The sequence below is a fragment of the Plectropomus leopardus genome, chromosome 12 (assembly GCF_008729295.1).
Source record: "Plectropomus leopardus isolate mb chromosome 12, YSFRI_Pleo_2.0, whole genome shotgun sequence".
Classification (NCBI taxonomy): Eukaryota; Metazoa; Chordata; class Actinopteri; order Perciformes; family Serranidae; genus Plectropomus; species Plectropomus leopardus.
Window position 1 is genome coordinate 16,724,541 of NC_056474.1, and position 23,610 is coordinate 16,748,150.

Sequence of the window (23,610 nt, forward strand, 5' to 3'; positions counted from 1 at the left end):
GTGTGTGTGTGTGTGTGTGTGCTGGAGGGGATCTCTGTACTTGCTGGTACAGTCATGGGACGACCTAAGGAGCCTGGGGCCCCTGGCATGCTCGTCCTGCTTTGGCCCTTGGTGGTCAATGGCTTACATGATGTGATCTGGTCGCCCTGGTATGCCGAGGTGCGCATGCCCACTAAGAGGACGCAGCGGCTCCATGTGTGTTGAGGCGCATTATTTGGCAACAGACGCGGCAGTGGGGAGGGCCGAAAAAAAGAGGATATCCCCTGGATTTAAAAAAAGCAACGATTTATCGAGGTTAACTGCAGATTAAACATTCCTTGGTCGACCATCGGCGAAGAACGGGCGACAAAGCAACCGAGTAAGTTGACTGAGGTGAAGCCGAAGTTTTTTAGTAAGTGGATCGAGGGGAGCCTTTTATTCGGAGTCGTCGAGAGGAGCCAGGTTTTCCTCCACCTATCTGTGACGATAAAGAAGCTGATGGGCTGTTGAAAAGTAACACTTCTCCGCAGAGCCAAAGGTTGAGCACTGGGGAGGAGAGGGGGGGGCTCGCTCAGCCAAAGATTATTTTATTTTCCTGTAACTATGATCCCTGGACTTGATTTTGTGCCGTAGAAGTCGTTAAATGAGGTAAGGATTATAACGTTTCATCGCCGGCGGCTCCTCGGCGGCACGCGCAGTCCTTGGGCCGGTCGATGAAATTTATGAGTTCGGTTTTTTCTCCGGGAGGGGACACCCAGGTAAACAGTCCCGGTGAGCCTCAAACAGCCTCACTTTTAGGGCATAAAAGTTTGTACCCGCTTTTTTTTTTGAGCTGTTGGTTGTCCCGCATCGGGGTGCAGTAAGGTCACTGATCCGGGTTCGGTTCTGGTTGTGCGGGTCACGCTCGGGAGCCGGGCTCGAGGAGTTCTACTAGCTTACTTTGACGTAAAGTCTCAAACAGCCGTTGACGTACAGACGTTAACCGTTATTATCAATAAAGCTAAAGTGGCTTCGTGTTTTTGTTTGTGTCGATGTTAGCTAATGTTAGCACGCTAACTAATAACACCTCCTCCGAGGCGGTGTCAATAATAAAAAAGCCGGCTAGTTGCACATGTAGTGTGGGCTGGGTTTAGTTTTTAAAGGGCTGAGTTTGGTTTGGATGGTGTACTGGGTGGTGTTACGTTAATGGTGGACGCCGCTGCTCGCTTTAAGCCCCTTGGCACCAGTGTTGGTTCTGCTATCTGATAGCTAATCTTCCTACTTCTCTCTGTGACAACCGTAGTCTTCCTCCTCTTAAAGCTGAACACACACACACACACACACACACACACACACACACACACACACACACACACATACACACACACACACTCTCTCTCTGTCTCACTCAGACAGGCACACACACATACACATTTCCAGCCACCACAGCCATACCAGTTTGCTGCGCTTCGGGACAAAGCTTACGCTCTGGATTTCTTTCAACAAACCAGTTTATAGTATCTACTGTCTAATTATTTATCCGGATGCAATGAAAAGCTTTTAAAAATCGATGTTTAAAAGTGACGGAAGCCGTGTGTTGACAAAACCACGTATCGCGTTATGAAGGCATTAGCCACTGCTACTAACTTTATTTGGGTTAGTTTAAGACTTACACTTTTGATTATATACTGAATTAATTAACGCTTTATCACATAATATCTGCACTGTTATTAGATATTTAAATTAACTGCTTTCTCAGTGACAATGATAATCTAATGTACCGTTTTGCATATTAGTATGCTCCTATTCAGACTCAGGGGCGTTTCTACAATTTTAGGACATTTTGGGCTTAGATTAGACCTTAGAAGTGGGGATCCCTCCCCCAGCATTTTTTCCTGATGAACAATGCTTTTGTAATGCACTCTGGTCCCTTATTTACCTTTGAAAACCTTTTTTTAAATAAACTTTCCAGATACATTTCCAGAAACGTTCCAGATAAATCATTAATTGCAGAGAAAATATAAGGTGTCATCTGTAATAAGCATTTAGCATAGAATATTTCGTAAATTCTGTTATTAAAAAAATGATTATTTATCAAATGTATGTATATATTTTAACAGTGGTGAAAACGATATATTTATTTAAATACAAGTACAAACAGACAGATTATTAGACCCCCCCCCCCCCCCCCCCAGTATATATTGTAATTACTGCCTAGCTAGGATATCAAATATTGAGTTCAATATAACGGAAGAGTAAGAAAAAAAACTGAAATATTATTGTATTTTGGTAATTTCTGGCTAACATACAAGGCTAAATTTAAGGTTTAAGGAGCATCTATTAGCAGAAATCATACATAATATTCAGATCTATGATTTTATTCGTGTATAAGAACTTAATAAAACACGTCTTTTCGTTACCTTTGAATAAGCCGTTTATATCTACATATGCAGCAGGTCCTTTTCCACAGAGACCACCATGTTATTTTTACAGTATCCCAAAATGAACAAACCAAACACTGGCTCTAGAAAGAGTCATTCATGTTTTCATGTTGGCCACAGTAGATCTCCTATACACCTGGCACACTGGAGAAGTGTCAGTTCTGCAACATTACCACTGTCAATGCCAATAAATCCCACACACTAGACCTTTAAACGATTGGTCATCAAACTTGTCGCTGAATCAGTTATTTTGTTAATTGAATAATTTTTTGCAACTCTACTTTTTATCAAGTATATTTCACACCCTTATCAGTAACCATTGGTTAATTAGGACATGTGCACAACAAATCCACTGGAAACCAAGCACAGTGCATGCCATGTAGACTAAGGATGGCATGGTGGTAAAGCGATCTGCTGTTAGGAGACTTTAGTGCTTCTTTTTGGAGATCTGGAAAGAAAAAGTCAGTTGTTTGTGTGAACAAAGGTTCTTTTAAAGTGTTATTTGCGTGTTAACTGTTTGTTGCATTGATGCATTGTTTATGACCTGTCACTGTGAACAAAAACTAACACCAGTCAGAAGAGAAGAAAAAGCTCTGCTTAGACGTACTGAGCTACCTGTTATGACAGTGTTGAAGCTGTACATCCGGTAGTCCTGTCCATCTCAGAGTGACAGTGTTCATTCATAGTATTACAATTACAAGACCAAGTGAGTCAGAAAGTATTCAGAAGTTTCAGCCTTGTAGTTTCCAGAAATCACTGTTCCAGTGATCACACACAAGACCAGTCCAGAGCAGTTGTATAATCAGCCACTGTTCTGGAAAGGGTCGTCTGCTGGCCACATTTTAAGCTGCTGCACATGACTGCAGGGGTCACAGGGCAGCTGTTTAGTCAAGCCTCCATGACTTTGTCAAATATATAGGCAGCAATTTGCTCTCTAATTGCCATTTCCGACTATTTAGAGTAGACAGAGGTGTTAGTTGCTGCATCAAGCATTGGCTTGATAAGAGTTATTTCATGGAGTAAAAACAAGTGGCCAGCTATAAAGCTAAAATGTTGGATCATACCAGCTCAGACGTAATTGTTTTATTGTGAAATTTTTATTTCTAGTTGATCCTTGGAGAACGCCCTCGCCATCACTTGTTATTCTGAAAGATACAACCAGATAATTGATAGAAAATTTTGCTGTTGCAGCACTTCTACAAAGCAGTGCAACTGCGTGGGTGCACAGTGTTCTGAAAACACAGTGCGGTGTTGAAATATGTTTTCACAGGTTAAAAGGTCTGTCAGTGGGTAAATAAAACACTGAACACAAGCTGTATGGGCAGCCAGACATGGCTGATGGCTGAGAGCGAGTCTGCCAGTCTGAATGAAGGGTGATTGAGTGACTGATGGTTGACATGATCCATGAGTGACTGGATAAATAACCACCTCGGGGCAGAAAGAAAAGACACTCAGCAGAAAACAAGACAGGTGTAGATAAACTGTAGATTTGGATGAGTGGCGCCCTGATAGCGGTAGAAACATGATACCAGATTAAAGTACGCGTATTGTGCGCTGGTGAAAGCCACACTCGGCAAGAGTCAAATGCCTGTAAAGTGCAGTGTGATAATGAGTAGTGATTTTTGTGATTTAATTACACAGCAAATGTTAATTGGAGGATTGAGTTTGATAAGATAAAACTTCTTAAAAACTCCAAACAGACTGTGTGATCTTCTTCCCCCCTGTGAAGTAGTGAACCAAATAGAGCGATAATGACATATGAAGTCAGGACTTAGATCTCACTTTTCATGAGCATAAAAAAGACCAAGCAGCATCCACAGTAAACAGCTGTTGGTTAAGATATCTTACATGTTTATTCGAGACGTTTTAAGTCTAATTAAGATAAATAAAAAATTTTGTTTGTTACAGGATCAGCCTTTTTATCGTGGCCTGATTAATGCACACAGAGACTCAAGTGCTGCAAAAGGATTGCAAAAATTATGTAATGTAATAAAAAAAAAACCAACGATTATTATATATTTGTATGCAGCAGCCAATTTTTAGCGGAGACACCGTCGACGTGAAGCGACGTGAGGCGATGCAACAGTCAGCATTCTTCATGATGCTGGTTTGTAGTATAAGTGTGTCTATAATGTGTTTTGCCAGAAAATTGTATCAAGAGAAAGACAGCCAAAGGCAGCAGTCAACACACTTAAGGACACATAACCATGACCACCACCAGCACACAACGCACAAAGTCTTTACAGTGTCGTTTGATACTGTTTCGGGATTTCCATCTCATTTGAATATTTAACAGTATAATATTGTGTAGTGAGATAATTCTGATATTCATACCACGAAACTTTCATAACCAATGTGATAAAAACAGTATAATATTTAAATGGGTAGTGTAGCCTCTTTATCCTGATGTGTGTGTTAGTGAACAGTCGCTTTACTTGTGTGTGGTAACCTTGTGTACGCAGCAAGAAGTTTAAGTGTACAGTCAAGTTTTCCTTTCAGTTTTGGCTGCCCTTAGAACCTTTGCACTGGTTGCATGTGATGTCAAGTTCTTGGGTGGGTAGGGGTTTGACCCACTGTGTGTGTGTGTGTGTGTCTGTGTGTGTGTGTGTGTGTGTGTGTGTGTGTGTGTGCTTGATGGAAATGTGTGTAAACTGCGATGGAGATGAAATGTGAAACCTGTGAGCCATTCGGATGCCCTGTTACAGATCCTGGGTTGACATGTCTTAACTTCTCCTTCCCAACATCATTTCACAACAATATGCATCAGAATTAATAATGCCAGCGCGTGCGCGCGCACACACACTGACACACACACGCACACAAACACACAAACACTCACACACTGTGTAATGGCCGTCACTGTGGAAGCCTGGCGTCTGCTCCAGCACCTGAAGGGTTAAAACCAGCTTCAGCTTCTCTCTCAGTCATACACACACACACACACACACACACACATACACACACACAGTCACACACACTAGGCGACCGGTTTAAACCGGTTCTCAGGAAAAGTGCTTTGTGTCCCACTGAATCCTGGGAAGGGTCATGTCATGTGTGTCTCAGTGATGTCAGAGTATTAAAAAAAAAAAAAAACTTAGTCAGCTCTCTGTTATCAGATGATTGCTCTGCACACTGCATTGGGACTCTGTGTATATACTGTATAGGTACATGCTGGATACACTGTGTGCTTTATGCCCGCCGCCATAACCATTCTGAGAACAGGAAGGGAGAGCGTGTGTACAGTGTGAGAAGTAGTAGGATGTAAGGGTTAATTGTGCTCCTTCTTTTCCCCTAAAAAACATAGCTTCCTGTAGTGCGTCGCAGGGCAGACCGAGGGCCTCAGCAGACTTGGCAGGACGGGGTCTCAATTCTGTAACCTACATGCATGAGTATGATTCAGGACATAACGCTGCCGTGTTTCTTCTTTGTGGTTATCCAGTAAATAGCGACTGTCTGAGTCAGTCTCTGAATCTCACTTGTGCTTTGTGTTTGGGATTCTGAACTTTGAGCACAGGTCATCTCCTGCAGCAGGCCATATGGGCCCGCACATGTTTGCCTTTTACACATTTCATAATGGCGGAAATCATTTCAATGAGTGAGTTTAGATGAACGATAGTATGCCGAGTTTGAATCTTATGCTGGTTTTGATTTGATACTGAAATTGGGAGAAGAATGAGGGTCTGGGCTCCTTACCGTCCGAGCAGAGGGTGAGATCAGTTGCTATACTGATCAGTTGATCAGTATAGCAGGGATAATAAATGATTGTTATTGGCATGTTATGACATTTTTATTGTTTTAAGAGGGCTGCCTGGCGTGTATGTTGTTTTGTTGTGTGAATAGGGACTTTGAGGCAGTCCTATGGCCAATCTCTGTGTAAAAACCCGTTTTAGGTTTCCGACCATCTACATGCAGGTCTGCTCCACCCTTTGACATTTGAACCACCTTGTGTCATTTCTGTTCTGACGTGAGTTAACTCAGCAGCTGAGGATAAACTGTCATACTTTCCCTTTATTTCAGCTTGTTGACCATCGTTACATCATGAACCATCATATTTTTTTTTTTTTTTTACTAACTCCAAAGTTAACAGGAAGCCTGGATAAAGTGTTCACATGCCACAGTAGTATCACAGTTTCTATGAGAGTATCCCAGCAAGGGACAAAAGTTCAACCATATTTAAAAAAAAACCAAGATGTTTACATTAAAGTTGCAGTGCTGGAGCTCGGTCTTAGTCTGGAGACCAATTTTTGAATTTTTACCCGGCCTTTGTCTCGGTCTTGGTAAAGGAGTCAGGATTTTATTTTGTTAGGTAAAGATGGGTTAAGCTGATTTCATTTCCTTAATGTTTGTATTTGTTTTCCGATAGACAACAAAGGAAAATTCCATCACATAAAATTCACCTCTGTAATGCCTTTTGATTATTTTATTAGGGGACTTGTACTGCTCTGGTCTTGATTTCGAGTTGGTCTCAACCCCCCCAAAGTCTTGGTTTCGATACACTTTGGTCTTGGTCACTATCTTGGTTAACGTGCACATAAAGAGGATAACTGAGTTGATACATATGTGAACGCACTCTGGTTTGTCACTGTGTACACACACCACGTGAGAAGGCATACGTTTATACCCGATCCTCAGCCATACTCCATGGTAAAAAGCAAGGGACGAGATGCAATACAGTTGTGTATTATTACTTACTTTTGCACAGCCCCTGCTGGAAGGCGTTCATAATGTTGCACTCAGCTGTACACTAGAGAGACGGAAATCTTTTTGTCAAGAATGAAAAGAGAGAGTTTGAGGGAAGTTTAAACCTCTCTTACCTTCTCACACCTGTCTGAATGCTGCTTGAGTGTGTGTGCTTATCAGATTGTTGGTTTCGGAGAGTTACAAAAAATCCTCAAACACAGTTCTGCCAATTTTGATGTAGAAAAGCTGAAAATAAATAACTATATAGTGAGCTTTGACGGTATCAAGGTAATATGGTATAGTGGGGTTTTTCAAAATCACAGATATGATTTTTAATTAAACCAAAAATTCAGATGCTCATCTTTCTGATAAACTCATACAGAGATATTGTGCTGCAGTGATGTATAGTAGTGCACAGCTTATCCATCAGAGGTCAGTAGTAGTTGAACAGGTAGCTGAGCTGAGAAAGATGGAGGCTGCAAATGGTGGGGATAATGTTACAGGACTAGGAAAAATAAAAAATGCCACAGCCCTTGTTTGGAAGTATTGCCAAATATAATCTTGACCTGATTTCTTCCCAGTACAAAAGTATTTGAGTTTATGATTTTATTTAACACGTCATCTCTGTTCAGCCCACTTATGTGTTGGAATCCGTAACAAGTATGATTGGGTCCTTTAGCGAGATGGATGTTTATTACCTTTTTATTCCTTATTTTACGGGCCATAAGTATCAAACACAGAAAAACCTGTCTAAGTAGCTAATTATGAAACTCAGTATTGTAATATAGACAATATCATACATGCTGCAATGACTTTCCATAATCAGTAGCTCAGCCTTTAATTCTTTTGTTTCAACACAAAACCAAACCATCATATCCTCTATGCTACGGTGAAATGTTAGGCATGAAAACATAAAAACCGCCCAAGCCTACTGTACAGGTGTAGAAGCATACCAGCCCTGTTGCCAGAAAAAAATGTTGGTTTTGTATGTTTATGCAAACCATACATACATTACAATTGAACCCTGTAATAGAAGTGTTAGAGGGAATATGATGCCCAAGACCACTGATTTATCAATAGTAAGATTTACTCTCTTATAGTACACATTTCTTTTGTTATTGTGCAGATGAAAGTTTTTTTTATACACTCACATTACATTATAAAACCGTAAAAGTAATGCTCTATTGATCCACGCAGTCTCTCTTCTCTCATATCTGACCTGACACTGAGGCATGCAGAGCAGCCGCTGTAGGGGTAATGGAGCTGATATGTATTGGTGCCTGACTCAAGAAAAGAAATGTTATACACAAACTCTTTGAAATGAATTTAAAAAATAATTTCACTTACACATAAATTACTAAAATACTTGAAATCGTGGGTTGTAATGAATATTTTATCAGAATTTATGCTCCAGTTAATTTAGGATATTTCCCAAGTCCCTTTTTAACTCTGATTTGATTACAGAGTTGACATGTTCTTCCAGCTGTTTCATGTCTCACTGCTGCATTTTTTGTTGTCACCCCTCTTTCAGAAGACCTTGTTGTTGCTGATCCTCATTTTTCCTTTTTTTGCACTAAACATTGAGAACTTACTGAGTACTCCCATCTTTTTTTTCACTTTTTCCTTCTTTTTGGCTTTTGGTTTACACTGACATTTGGATAATTGGATGTTTTGAAATATACTTGAGTCAACATCTTGGTCATGTGACCTTACTAATCCCACATGTTTTGTCTGGAGGCCATTTTAGTCACCCTGTGTCCCCCATGGCTGATTCAAGGTCAGTTTTGTCTACCTCTGTTCTGAATAAAAGGACTACAATCACAGCCGCACTTTCAGTAAAATGGATTACTTTATTATTATTATTATTATGGCTCTGTACTGTATGTTTGTAGACAACGTCAGCATCGAGGGAATAAAATGCGACATCCAATCAGAGCTTAAAACTGTTGTTTTAAAAATTGTTCAGTGTGGCTGTTGTTTCAAATGGCTAAAATCAACTTGCTGCTTTTATCACTTTATCTTCAGTTGATGTTTTAACGTCTTTTAGGACTTACTTAAAAAATGACAACGTAACTGTATGTTGGGTTTAACCTTGAAACTGAAATCAAATGCTTTCTCTGGTTATGCTTCCTCTGTTTTAGCTGCTTTTAGCTCCTCAGCTTCCACTTGAACCAACACCTGAAAGGAGCCCCATGTAGTTTTCTTATAATCAAATGTTTTATTTTAACCTAATTGAAGCTTAAACTTTTAAGTGTTCAAACTGCAACTCCCTTACAATATTTTACAGGCAAAGAATATATTTATTTTTTAAATTTGTTTTAACATGTGCACAGTCTGCACACATCTGCAGTGACCAGCCAGATTCAGCTACTTAAACATTCCCACTGCTTTCAACAGTTACTATTTTATCTTGCTCACAGTGTTTACACCATAGATCAGTGATACTTAAGCGTGGTGCGCTGACCATTTCTTAATTCATTATGAAAATGAATTGATTCATGATTTTTTTCTGTACTTTGAATTAAAATAAGTTGCCATAGTGCACAAAAAGTATCAAAAAAGAGCTTATTTATTAACAAAATCCTCAAATACTTTTTTGCCCAAACTATCTCCAGACAGCAGCTTCCCTGCGATAATCATCATCTTCTCCAGGCACCACTACAGTCAAGCTCTCTATTTTGATTTTCTATGTGTCATTAACCCGTACCTACCCATACCTCCCTGTCTGTATGACATCCCTGTATTGTTGTTATTTTTATATATTATTATATATATTATTACACATGGCTACTGCAACAGGATATGCCTCTTGGCAAAGATGAGTGGTGAGAGTAAATGTTGAAAAGCTAAAAAAAAATCAATTTATTTGTTATATTAACTAATAAATATAATTGATGTTTGTTTATTAACTGGCTACCTGGCCGTAGCCACTGTGACATCACCAACTAGTTTGAGTTTGAGTTTTGTAACCATAAACGCCCATTTTTGGATGAAAGTTTGGAGCAGTAGAGGAATGAAGGGTTGATCTAACTCATAGACTGTGGCGATGCCTCACAAATAGCCTGTCAGTCAAAGTGGCCCCACTTTTAATTATGCTTAACTCTCAGTTAATAAAATGTAAATGGGTGACATACATAAAATTTCACCCCACATAGTTGTCATGAATGTTGAAGTTTGCCGTAGAGACCGAGCTGCAAACATGTTAATTTCAGCTATGAAGTTGGGCATTTTAACATGGGTATCTATGGGGATTGGTTGCTTTTAAAGTCAGCCTCAAGTGACCATTCGAGGAACTGTTTTTGGGACTTCTGCATTAGCTTAATTATTTAACCCCTGTAGGTTGACACTCATATTGCTCCTATTTTCAGCATAAGAGAGTACACTTAACACATTTTTCCTATGATGTTGTGCCCATTGTAGTTTATAAGACCAACAACTTGTTAAAGCTCTGCATTAAACATGTTTTTCTGAATGTTTTTATTCTGTGCCATGTATTTGATTTGTAACCATTTTTGGTAACACATTTTTGAATATAATAAGACAGATATTACAGTAATTATTTCCGTTATCTGCAGGGGATGTCTGAAGAGGCTGTCCGCCAGACACGCAGCCAGAAGAGGGCACTGGAGAGGGATGCTGCTCCTCTGTCTATAGAACCCTCTGATGCTGACAATGAAAGCAAAAGGCCTAAATTGGACCAGAATGAACCCACAACACAGGCACAAACTGACCCTGAACCTGACCCTGTACTGGCACAGGACGATCAGAGCTGGACTATGCTCAAATCAGAGCATGAGAAGGGGCAGGAGAGAGAACAGAGCCGGTCGCCGTTATCTTTAGCGTTACCTTTGACCTCTCAGCCGGTGACGGACGATCAGGAGCGGACCCAGAGACAACAGACGACGGTTAAACCCAGCTCAGACAATCGGACTGACTGCAATGACAAAAGCAGTAAGGCGAGGACAGAGCCAGGTATGGATACGAGGAGCCAGGCCCGACTGATGGAGCAGAAGGCGTCCGGTGGCATGCTGGCTGCAGGCGAGGTGAAGGCCACCATCAAAGTGGAAGTTCAGACGGGGGAGCAGCCTGTGGACATGAGTACCTCCAGAGGGTGAGAGCTGGTTTGTGGTTGGGTTGCAACGATATGCGATTTTCATGGTACAATAAACATCTCAGAATATATCACGATTTCCCAATATTACACAATAAGCATTGTTATTATTATCGAATACAGTTAGCCTTAAAGAAATAAAAAAATAGACAGTTTTGGGTGCCGAACAAACACTTATTATTTCCTATTTTTGTGCGTCTATGCAGGCGATAGTTGTAGTCAGTGACATTATGTTTTTGGGTTGTCTGTCTGTCTATACAGCATATTTTGCACAAATTTTCACTTGGACTCAACAAGGAGCTGATTAGAATTTAGTGTTCAAAATCAAGGTCACTGTGACCTTGCATCCATCTCATTATCACTAACACAATATGTGAAGATGGCCATGAGGGAGTTTCTTTAAATTTGGCACAAACGTCCACTCAAGACTCAAGAATGAACTGATTAGAATCTAGTGGTCAAAGGTCAAGGTCTCTGTGACCTCATACAACATGTTTTCAGGACAACTCAACAACCTTCAAGTACCACATTCAAACTGTGCTGATTATACAGATCTTCTGTATGTGAAGCATCCATGTTTTCACAGACATGGATGTAAACTGTAAGTGCAACATCTAAATACATTTTTTCCTGCAGATAAGTACACAATATGATAACCATCAACTTTAATACCACGGTATACATTGAAACTAATGTATTGCTGCCACCCTAGTTTATGGTAAACTCTATATATGATACTTTATTTGAATCTGAAAAGTGGGAAAACATTACTTTTACTGTCCTGATGTTCTTTAAAATGACTGTGGAGGATAGAGGGGGTGAGATTGGGGGGTGAGATTGGGGGGGGGAGGGGGGGCTGTTGTCCTAAGAGGTGATGTTTAACTGTATCTTTTAGTCTACCTCCATTTTCCCCCCACTTGCCACCTGAACCCTAAAAACTCCCCTCACACAAAATGAAGCCGTGTGTCACAAACCGGTTCCAGCCGGTTGTTGCCATGGTTTCCACAGTGGAAGGAACAGTGAGGGCAGGGGGGAGGAGGAAAAGTGAGTGTGTCACGTGACGATGACTTTGAGGTCATGTGACTTCTTTGGAAGAGTAGTGATTAATCCACAGGAAGTGATGATGGCGCTAAGCTCTGAGGAGAGACACACACGCGCGCACACACACACACATACACACACATAAGGAGGACGGCGGCGAGGACAGACAGGCCTCATGATGTCATGTGTAGACTTTAACGGCTTCATTGGAATACATAATATGTGTGATCACAAGACTGTACTTGTTTATAGGAGGAGCATTACTCATGTTCTTCAGTTTTTAAGTACCAATAGTTAAAGAATTTAGGTCATCTACTCTCACATATGGCCTGCAGTTGAACCAGCCGCTTTGCAGGAGGCGCTTTATGTGTTTTGAGGGAGTGTGTGTGTTATGTGCATGTGATTATTGTAGACAGAAGTGTGGGTTTGATCCAAAACCAAGATTCCTGTATGCTTTAATCTCCCTAGCTTGCTTTTAATGACGTATGCAACCCAATGCAGGTCACCCCTAAATGCGTCACATGCCTATGCACTGCAACGATATCCTGTTTAAACAGGAAATGCATGCTCTCAAACAGGCGTTGCATTGTGGCTGAAAGACCTTTTACAGTAACTTTGAGTCCCACCTTGCCCCTCCTTGGAATTAAAGGGGGATGTCATCTAAATTCAGAATTCCAAAATGTCATTTCCATGGCCCGGGATAGTTTTATCAATATTTGTGAACGCGAGTTACTCTCTCTCAAAGCCAGAAAACAGAGAAGTATGTCTTAAACTTGTGATGTCATTAAGTATAACTTCATGGAAAAATCAACAGGAGACTGAATTTGTGGACCCACACAATGTTTGTTTTATTTTTATATACCCACATGAACTTTATTCTATTGTTGTTTTTAAAGTTCTGAAACAGATAATGCAACCATATACGCAGAACCTTCCTCTGGGTGCTCTCAGTGTCCTAACAGCTTTTTAAATGAATTGTTTGTGGAGCAGCTGCAGACTTTATACCCTATGACGGCACTCTAGTTTTTGGATGGGAGATGGGAGAGTGTTGTTCATTTTTACTAATATTTTTGTACTGTGTGACTGTCTGAGACTGTAGGAATAAAGTGTATGTTTTTTTTAAATTGGGTGAAGCTCCCCTTTAAGGCCCCTTTATGCTGTCGGAATAGCATCAACATGAAGATAAGCTGTGCAGAGCGATGTCTGGACTTTCTATACTAAACCAGAGCAGATCAATACATAGATTCTACTTATAGTTGAGGAGCAGATCTCTGCGAATACAGACATTGCTGATTGATGCTAAAATTTGAGCTACTTGAGGTATATGTCTTCATCTGCCTGAAACAGCCATAACATGTTTTTAAACTCAGTTCCACTGGATCAGTAAGTACAGACTCATACTATGCATTAAAGGTGTGCACTTTGATTTCCATATTCAAGTGTTCACATTATATTATTATCACATATCACAAAAGAAACAACAACACTTGAGAACAGGGTTAGAAATGAATGTACAATTGAAAATGCGTGTAGAGGTTTGGGTTATCTTTTTGTCCTGCACAGACCGTAGAGATTACTTATGATAGTATAACATTACATAGTGTGCACTGCAAATGTAGTTTGTTTATATAGTCAAAATACTTCCAAACATCACTCTAATGCTGAAAGTTATCTGCAGCTGTGCAGATCTATCATTTTTGCTATATTAATCTGTGCAGATATTCATAGATTGCGGTTACATCACTGCCTCCCATCCAGAAAATTTTCATTTCAAATGTGATCATTTATACATTGTATGCCAATATAAGTTGAGTATATACTGACATCCAAAACACTGTAAAACCAAAGTTTCATTATTCCAAATTCTGTTGGAGATACCAGTGTTTTCAAAAAATGTCTGAATTTGGCTGAAGTATAAAATGCACCAGAATATCTTATTTGATGGAATAGCACAGCCATAATAATATGCCCTGGATTATTTCACATCATAACGCTTCAGTAAAGAGCTATAACAAGCTGATTCAAAATATTTGCGATTCTTTCAGACAGTGTGGGAATAAACGACTTTGCGAACCTTGAATATAACTAAGGGAAAACAAAAGGGTTAAACAGGATATTAAGTGGTTTTAACAAGTAACTTTTTGCCATAGTGCCAAACTTTATACATTTTATCTGAGCAATAAATTTGACATAACTGATACAATACTGTTTTGTGGTCACTGTTTGTAGTGTCAGTGCTTGATTTATAAAATACTGAACTATAAATTGTCTTGCTTATGTGTTCAGCAGTATAAAAAGGGAGAAGCGCCCTCCGTCCCCTGAAGATGACGATGTCATCATCTTGTCTGATAATGACTCCCCCAGTCCACCGATGAACGGCTTGAGCCACTTTAAGGAGCTGGACACAGACCTGCTTATGGTGAGACACATGGACCCACAGCTAGCAGTCATGCATTTCTACTGTTGGGAAGGTTTCTTTTAAAAACTGGTGCACCACAGATTACAGGATACATGCCCAAATATGTCATTTGTATCATTTTAACATTAAATAACTCAGACTAAGTAATGCATTCTTAATACTTTACTTTTGGAATATGTCAAAATCATCTTGTTGAAGTAAATTTGTCTGGGTCTTATGTTTTCGTGCCAGTAACACATTCCTGACAATGTTGTGGTTGTGCGTCTTCTCTGCCATTGTCATGTGGCAGCTGCACTGCACACACTTTTAAAAAATCTTTTAAAGGGAAAAGCGTGTTCATATGAATTTTACACCGTGCCTTAACAGCAAGAAAGCCTCGAAACCAGTTAAATATTCACTTTTGTTACAAATCATGTAAGCTACCTATCAACTGAAGATGGGTGACTACTTGTTGTCTTTCTTCATTTGTACTGCTTATAAGAAAAAACACACATTTTATACTGTGATATTTACTGGAAATGGCGTACAGTATAGCCAACAGCAAGTAGGTTGTCATAAGCAATTGTCATTTACTAGAGACTTTCAGCTTACTGGTGATCTCCCTCCAGCCAGATGCCACCTTTTTCAGGTTTTTGTAGTGAAAATAAGTGCTGTTGTGTGGATAATTCTTCATTTCACTTCCAAAATCGGCTGTTCATCATCCATTGCAGAGCTTTTAAAGCAAGTGATAGCAATACATAGAAACTTGTGATTCATTGTATTTTAAATCTATATCACCAATACCAGTTTTCTAGCATAACCTGGTGCATTTCATGCTCTTTCTCCCACTGAAATGGATCCTGAGATTGGTTTAAATCATAATTTTGGCTTGTGCTATTGGCTTTTCATGGGAAGTTGATTAAGCTGCACCTTGGTGTGAACAAGTTATTTTCTAACCTCAAAGATTTACGTTACACTCTACAGTCACACCCTTCCACATTGATGCTCAGAGCTCAGAAAATGTGTCTTAATAAAGGTTGTTGCTAACAAGTGGCTAAATGGGACTACAGAACATCATCATGCTGAACCGTACCGAACACGGCTTTAGAGCCTCGTAGTGGTGGCGATCTGACTGTAATTGTTTTTGTTTTAGCCTAGCATTAGCTTTTAATTAGGGCAACTGCATTTAGGCCTCAAATCCTGAAAGTGGTGCTCATTTGTGAAGATTGTCTTGCTGAACAAACATGAACATTTGTTTACCACAGAGCTCATTTACTTCTGTAATCCAAAACCCTAATCCAAATCTCGTAGGCTTTTTGACGAGGGAACCAAGGTGATGTTGACCCACAGAAAAACGTCATCCCTGAAGTGCTCTATTTGTGGACAGTTTGGCTACATTGAATGTTTTAGTTACTGGACCAGGTTATTGTCTTTTGTAAAAACCTGTGGTGTAAGTGATGTTGTTGTCTGCGGCGTGTAGAAGAGCAGCCCAGCAGAGAGGGAGCGCATCATTAAGCAGCTGAAGGAGGAGCTGAGACTGGAGGAGGCCAAGCTGGTGCTGCTGAAGAAACTTCGACAGAGTCAGATACAGAAGGACGCTCTGCAGAAGGTAAACAGTTGTTATGCACATCAACGCAGAAGAGTCCTGACAACACATCCTCCACTTGAAGCATTCTGTTTGTTGTTTAATATCTCTCTGCGTTTCCTCTTCAGCCCTCAGGTCTTTCCGGCTCATCTGCTCCCCCTCCTCTAATTCGAGGAACAATTACAAGCAATAAAGGATCTCAGCAGGTGAATGGTCCACTTTGAAACATGCACTCAGGCAGCTTTTCTGTGTGAAATCATTATCATTTGATAATCATTTCTTTCTTTGACCAGATTTTGACAGGCAGGAGTTCAGGCACGGTCATCCCTCCTCCGCTGGTGAGAGGAGGGCAACAGGTGTCGTCCAAACATGGCTCTCAGATCATAATGCCGCCTCTGGTCAGAGGAGCACAGGTGAGTCCCGAAGTTAGCAATACTGTTAACATACTAAGATATTAAAATGAAATTTTTCATATTTATATTATTTGTCAGGGCAATGATAGTCTGAGTTGTACCATCTTAATTCTGTTTTACTCTCCGGGACAAACTGCAGGGAAATAATTACACTTAAACTTATGATCTTTTTTTGCGCTTGTCTCTCTTTGTGTGTTTCCTTTGCCTCGGTGCTTTTGATGCCCCTTCCTCGTCCTCCACTACCTTTGTCTGTGATGTCCCACCGTGCCATCCCTCTCATTGTCCTGGTTAGCCCATCTCTGTATCTCCACAGCAGATCCAGGCTCTCCGCCAGCAACAGCAGCAGCAGTTGGCCGCCGCGGGAGGCTCAGGCTCAGGACCCCCTCCTCTGCTGTTGGGCCCCCGGACCTCAGCCCCTGGAAGCCACAGCCAGAGAGGCATGGTCCAATCAGGCCTCATCAGAATTGGCAGCAGCGCCAACACAGTGGTCAGTATTTACCAGGTGTTTCAAAGTTTAAAAAAAAAAAGAATAAAATGTTTACAATTCAGGGTGGAAAAACATTAAAATGTCCCACTTAAGTAGATGTATTTTTAATTTGCCTGAATATAAAATGTACAGTTTCTCATTCATTTGCCTACATTTCAGGCAAAGATCTTTAAGTATAACTACAGAACAATGTACTATAAGAAAACAACAAATAATAATAACAAATACCCTCTTACACAATTACCAATTTGCATTTCAAATGTAGTGATTTTTATATTTTTCTTTGATGAATTTTACAACATTTGGGTGTAGCAAAAGTGCACAGTGACCCCATACTATTATACTGAGTTCAAATCTCAGTGTTTCATTAAGCTGCCTCTGAGTTAGCCAGTATAACTCAGCAGGCTGGATGACCACGTATGCTTTACGGTTAACATTATCTAAAATCAACTGACTGTCTTGGAGTACGCAGCGTGGGAGTTAGCCCTTGTTAGCCCACGTAAGTAAACATATCAACATATATTGTAGATATCTGATTAGCCAATATTTAAGAACTCATTTTAGCCAAAGCTGATATATGGCCATATGTTTTCCCACCTAATTGCAGAAAGTATTATGTCTCTCCTGTGCTGGTATATATTATGCCTGCACTTACCGCAATGGCCCACTGATGGCAGATGCAGGCATAAAATACAATGCTTTTTTCAAAATCTGCACATTCACTGGAAAATGCAAAAGCAAAACAACTTCAACTTAGGTTTCTTGTAAAACATGCCATATTTATTTTCATGTAACAAATTTTAAATAAAAATGCTAAAGTCATCTGACCTAAACAGGCACAGATGATGCTCTCCTTAAGAAAACCCTTACAATAGTCAAAATTAGGGCCGACATTTCATCATAAAGCCATTATCTGCCGAAACCGATTACATGCCAGTATTATCGTGCATCCCTAATTACCTTAATCACAGGGACTTTTTCAAGGAATGTTTTTTGGTTAAACAAACAATCAAAACGTAAGCTTGAAACCAGTTTTCTAATCGGAGTTTGCTTTTGAAAATAAAGGTGAAATTCACTGTCCGATTGCATTCTTTTTTCAGTACTGTAGGTAAGCAGAAGTACCCATGGTGTAACTGTCAGTGTTCATACCACGTTATAACTTGAAACCAGATGCTTCTGAAACTCTAATGGTCACAGGAGCTTTGAATAGGGCCCTAACTGCCTGATCACTGTTGTTTGATCATTTAACACACTGCAACACCAACAGCCCTTTGGTAACTTTTTTAGATGAAAGATATCTGGAGCTTGTCTGGATGTTTATACCTGTTTTGTTTTTTCCTGTCTTTGCTTGTTTGTTAAGGCCTCGACATCCAGTTTGAAAGGCTCTTCCGCAGGGAGCAGCAGCGTGTCTGTGGTTAGCTCGAATGACTCTCCAGCCAGCCGCCAAGCTGCAGCTAAACTCGCCCTGCGGAAACAACTGGAGAAGACCCTACTGGAGATTCCCCCACCCAAGCCCCCTGCCCCAGAGTTTAACTTTATGCCTTCTGCAGCCAATAATGAGTTCATCTACTTGGTGGGACTAGAAGAAGTGGTACAGAATCTGCTGGATACCATCCACAGAGGTGTGTTCATTTTCTTTTTGAATTGCTCTTGTTTACATGTCGTAGAGGTAAAATGATCAACCAGTCATAAGACAAATAATCACCACTAATCATTAAAAATAAAAATGCTTAGGATTTTTTGTTTCACCTTCCAAAATATGAAGTTGGTTGTAACACATGATAGTAAACTGAACATCCTGAGGTTTGGACTGCTAGTTTGACAACACTGGCAATTTTGTGATTTCTCCTTGGGCTGCTCTAGATTGTGACGGGCGGTTTACATAACTAAGGGAATTATTCATTGAAAAAATAATTGACACATTCGTCAATAATGAAATTGTAAGTTTCAGCTCCAGATGTCAGGCTGAGGTGTTGGATCTGTTTCAAACAAGTATATGTAGTCAGGAAGTCCCAGCTTTCACCCAGGATTTAAGTATCTATCTATCTATTTATACACCATATAAGCACCTCTTTCCTTTTTTCATTAGTCCCTCCTCCATCTTTCTCCATCCAGGAAAGACAGGTATAGCACTGTCCAAGACCATTACCAGAGACCCCTTCACCTGCACCCAGTGCAACACCGACTTCACCTGCCGCTGGAGGCACGACAAGTCAAAAGGCGGGGTAGTCCTCTGTGAACAATGCATGTCATCCAATCAGAAAAAGATCTTGAAAGCCGAGCACACCAATAGGCTGAAAGCTGCTTTTGTCAAAGCACTGCAACAAGAGCAGGAAATAGAGCAGCGCATTTTTCAGCAGACGTCCTCACCAGTCTCCCACAGTAGCTCGTCCTCTTCGTCGATGAAAGCAGAGCAGCTGGTGTCTCAGCAGCTGAAGCAGGCTCACGCCAGAGCGTCCTCCCTCCAGCACCTCCACCAGGCCAGCCGAGGAGCCAACATGGTTCACCATCACTCCGTCAAGCAGGTTGGAATCCGTTTCTCCCTTAAAAACAGGGTTTAGACACTTTTTACCAATAAATTAGAATAACTTTTCCATAATGTTTCCATGCAGTTAGGACTTATTTTCATGACCACGCATTGTCGGAGATGTCTGTATAACATGAAAAATAACAATCCATGTAAAAAAGCAATAATACGTTTCTTAAAATAAGGAGCCAGTTCAAAAGTGCATATGCTGTATGTGAGCACTTGTGCTTACTGCATGCAAATGAGGGAGCTGTCTGGCTGTCAGGTAACATGACCTGAGAAAGTTGGCTTGTATCTTCACATGCCGGTAAATTGTAGGAATCGTGAGAATTTGATATCTTTAGTGCCCATAGTACCTCTGTTGTTAAGACTTCGTTTGAGGACACAGAACCTGAAATGGTCCCTGGTTTGATGGTGGAGGAGAGAGAATCAGTGCAGCTCGCAGTGGACATCAAGTTAGTCATCGGGGGAAGTTGCCAGACCCATTTTTGAAATTTTGAACTTTTAACTACACAGTATGCATTTTGAATGTCATGGGTCCTGGTTTTTGTCAAGCCATATGTCAAACTTCTCCAAGTGAAATGAGTCGCTAATAATTGGCATTTTCTCAGAATTGTACAAATTTACATCTTGTCAAAGAACAAGTTGCAACTCAGTTCTGAGTCTGACGTCACCCACGCAGAAAACAGCGTAACATCAAGTGACTTGACTGATTTGCCTGAACATGACTATAAAAATATCAACCTACCTGAATATTAATATAAACTATACTACCTTATTTTTTTTAAAGTGAAACTCATCATGCTGACTGTGCCGACCTTGACCAGGATTTCTTTTTAACTTTTTGAGAATTAACATATAAAAAAAAAATTAAAAATTCATAAACTCTTATATTTTCTCTTATATTATATTCTCTCTTATATTCATAAACTTTCAATATCCAAGCATTTTAAGACTTCTTCGGTGCCTTTAAAGGCTTGAAAAGGGGACCCTGGAGGTCTTGTATCTCAAGGGGACCTTCCTGGCTAAATAACAGATAAGTTAAAAAATACAAATAAATTCTATCATAAAAGTTTCCGTTTCAGTTTCCCTGACTTTTCTAAAAACTTCTTATTTATTTTCCAAAACTTCTACAGGCATGCAGAATTGCTTTTTTAAAAATTCCCTGACTTTTCCTGTTTTTTCACAGTCATAAGAATCCTGTGAACTGGAGCATTTGTGCAGCTGATGTCACTGTTACCTCTCTGTGTTCTTCCCCTCAGAGCTCCCAGGGCCAGCTGTCCCACGGTGTCTCATCATTGGGGGTGAGGGGCGTCCCCCACTCCTTCTCCTCCTCCTCTCAGCTGCAGAGTGCAGTGGCGGCTGCAGCTTTGGTCAGCCGGCCAGGTAAGCATGCCCGCAATTCCCACCGCTCTGTCCCGAGTTCAAAGGTGAGCAGCAGTGGAATCGGCGGCGGCAGGATTATCAGCGGAGGTAGTGCCTCATCCACTGCATGGAAGAAGCAGAGCAACATCAATACAGGTAGACTCACATTAATACCAGCTTGCCGGCTGACATCTACTCTCTTTCAAATTCCTGTCTGGTCCAAAAGCAAACCTTAAACATCCTGCTTTCAAATTTTTCTAGCAATCTAAAGCAAAAGTTGCCTTCTAGTTTAATCTAATACACTAGAAAAAAAATACAGTTAAGGAGGAGATGTTTTAGGACAAGTCAGTCCCAGTCTCCAGTTCACCCCCTGCCAGTGATCCCAGTCTTCCTGCTTTAGTCCCTCAGTTTGGTGGTTTATTACTTTTCCTGGGTGTCACCGCTAAACCTTAGAGTAGAAATTCAGGCATTTTTCCTCTGTGTCTGTCTGTGTTGTGGGGAAATGGGTTGAATGTAACTAAGTACATTTACTCAAGTACTGTACTTAAGGATGAATTTTAGGTACTTGTACTTTACTTGAGTATATTATTTTCATGCTACTTTATACTTCTACTCCACTACATTTCAGAGAGTATTGTGCTTTTTACTTAATTATTTGAATGCTTTAGTGACATTACAGATTAAGATTTTCGCATAAAATTCATAAGAAGAGTTTTTAAAATATTATTATTAATAATATTACACTTTTTTTTTTTGCTTTTTTACCATACCATTTAGATTTATTTGGATTTAATTTCTTATTTTAAATAATTGTGAGTTTGGGGTGTTTTTTTTATTTTTTAAAAATATAGATTTTTTTCTATTGTTTTTTTCCTTCGTTTTCATGTGTTTTCTTTTTGAATTCTCTGCATTGGGTTACTTTTAATACTTTTAAGTACATTTATCTGATTATACTTATTTACTTTTACGTAAGTACCATTTTCAGTGCAGGACTTTTACGTGTTAGTGTATTTTCACAGTGTGCTATAACTACTTCTTTCACCAATGGTTGTGGGGTGCAGGTGGCTATATATTCAGGTGCTATTTCCAATCATATTGCTTTTTCTTATTCAACTCAAACGGCACTGAATTGCCAGCACGCAGCTTTCTCCAGCTCTTGACCTGCTGCTCTGTTGCATGTGCGCAGGAGTCACTATGGCCTACGTGAACCCCAGCCTGACAGGCCACAAGACGTCAGCCACCGTCGACGCTCGCCAGAGAGAGTACCTGCTGGACATGATCCCCTCTCGCTCGTCGATCTCGCAGACTGCAAACACATGGAAATAATTTCAACAGTACTCAAGTACTATTACATTTATTTTCAAGTTCCTCAGCTCCATTAATAAGGTCAACAGCAACCCCTGGAGGACTGTTCAGCAAATACAATCTCTCAAAGTGAAGAAACGTTCCTTCCTTACCTAAGTATGATTGTATTTTTTAGTTTTCTTATTTTCTGTTGTTTATTTTGAGAATCGCTGTTTTTTGGTAATTGTGCAGAAATCATTTTGATTGGGGCAAAGAAAATACTTGAAGGGCTTCCCCCGGGGTACTCTTGTCCTCTAGACTGGGCGGGTAAATGATGGTGTACAGAGGGTTATGTGTGCATTGTACTTTGATTAAAAGTAAGTACTCTGTTATGGGCTTGTTAGCCCTTTCTGCCATGATGTGGGTCAAACTGATCCAACCTATTGACACTTGAATGGTTATATTCATACCCAAGAGTTCACATTCAACAAAATACACATTTATTTTAAGCAAAAACAAAATAACTGAGTTGTAAAATGTTCAGTACATCACTCCTGTAGTTAAAGGTTTTGAATTTTATTTTGTATTTACAGTAAGTTATTTTGTTTTCTTTTTGGTTATTTTTCAGTATATTGTGGTTTCCACAAATGAAGAGTTAATTCTAGCTTTTTTCTCCCCTGTTTAACAGCATGCTTACCCGTAACCCCTCTGTTCCTTTTACACCGTAGCTGAAGAAGCGTGGTGTTGTTGCTTAACTCATCTGTAATTACCATCCGTAATCTGCTTATTTTATATCAATGTCAACATTGTAAGATTATTTTGAGTGTTATGTCATTGCTGAGAAAATGCAAACTCTGAAGGAGCTGAACTTGTCACACTGGAGCCAGAGAACTTGCCTGAGATTTATTCAGCTATAATCCATTGCATACGCGGCGTACATGTAGCCCTGAATCATTTCTATAAGGGGCGATCTCCCAGCTACCAAGAACCTGGAATACACATGAAACCTTTATCTTTTACCCCTCACCATACTACAGAATTTCTCTGCTTCCCAATCTTAACTGCATTGTACAAACATGTTAAAATTTATTTGGTTTACTTTTTTCCTAGCTCCTAAAGAAATAATAAAAATATACATTTTAAAGACTTGGTTTCATCTATGGTGTTTGGGGGGGTCAGTATACATCCAAACATAATGACTCCTCCAGTGCGTAGGTCAAACATTGAAGCGAAACTTAAGAGTAGACAAAGAACATTTCACTGAGCAAAAATGTAACAAAGAGGGCTCAGATAACCGTTTGTAAGCGAGCTGATAACAGG

At 40.1% G+C, this 23,610-nt stretch overlaps 1 protein-coding gene across 6 annotated transcripts; it reads left to right on the forward strand.

Moving 5' to 3' along the window:
* The first annotated feature begins 214 nt into the window (after positions 1–214).
* LOC121951347 (transcriptional repressor p66 alpha-like) lies at positions 215–23,434 on the forward strand. 6 transcript variants are annotated; one of them, XM_042497630.1, is made up of 11 exons: positions 215–358; positions 10,655–11,190; positions 14,518–14,650; positions 16,110–16,238; positions 16,343–16,420; positions 16,508–16,627; positions 16,920–17,114; positions 18,475–18,736; positions 19,230–19,639; positions 20,904–21,162; positions 22,193–23,434. In XM_042497630.1, the coding sequence occupies exons 2-11, from the start codon at positions 10,658–10,660 to the stop codon at positions 22,330–22,332; spliced, it is 2,259 nt and encodes a 752-aa protein (XP_042353564.1). In that variant the 5' UTR covers positions 215–358; positions 10,655–10,657; the 3' UTR covers positions 22,333–23,434. The 6 variants fall into 6 exon arrangements, with proteins under 6 accessions (XP_042353564.1, XP_042353569.1, XP_042353567.1 ...); XM_042497635.1 differs by having other exon boundaries at positions 20,904–21,027; XM_042497633.1 differs by having other exon boundaries at positions 16,941–17,114.
* Positions 23,435–23,610: the final 176 nt, after the last annotated feature.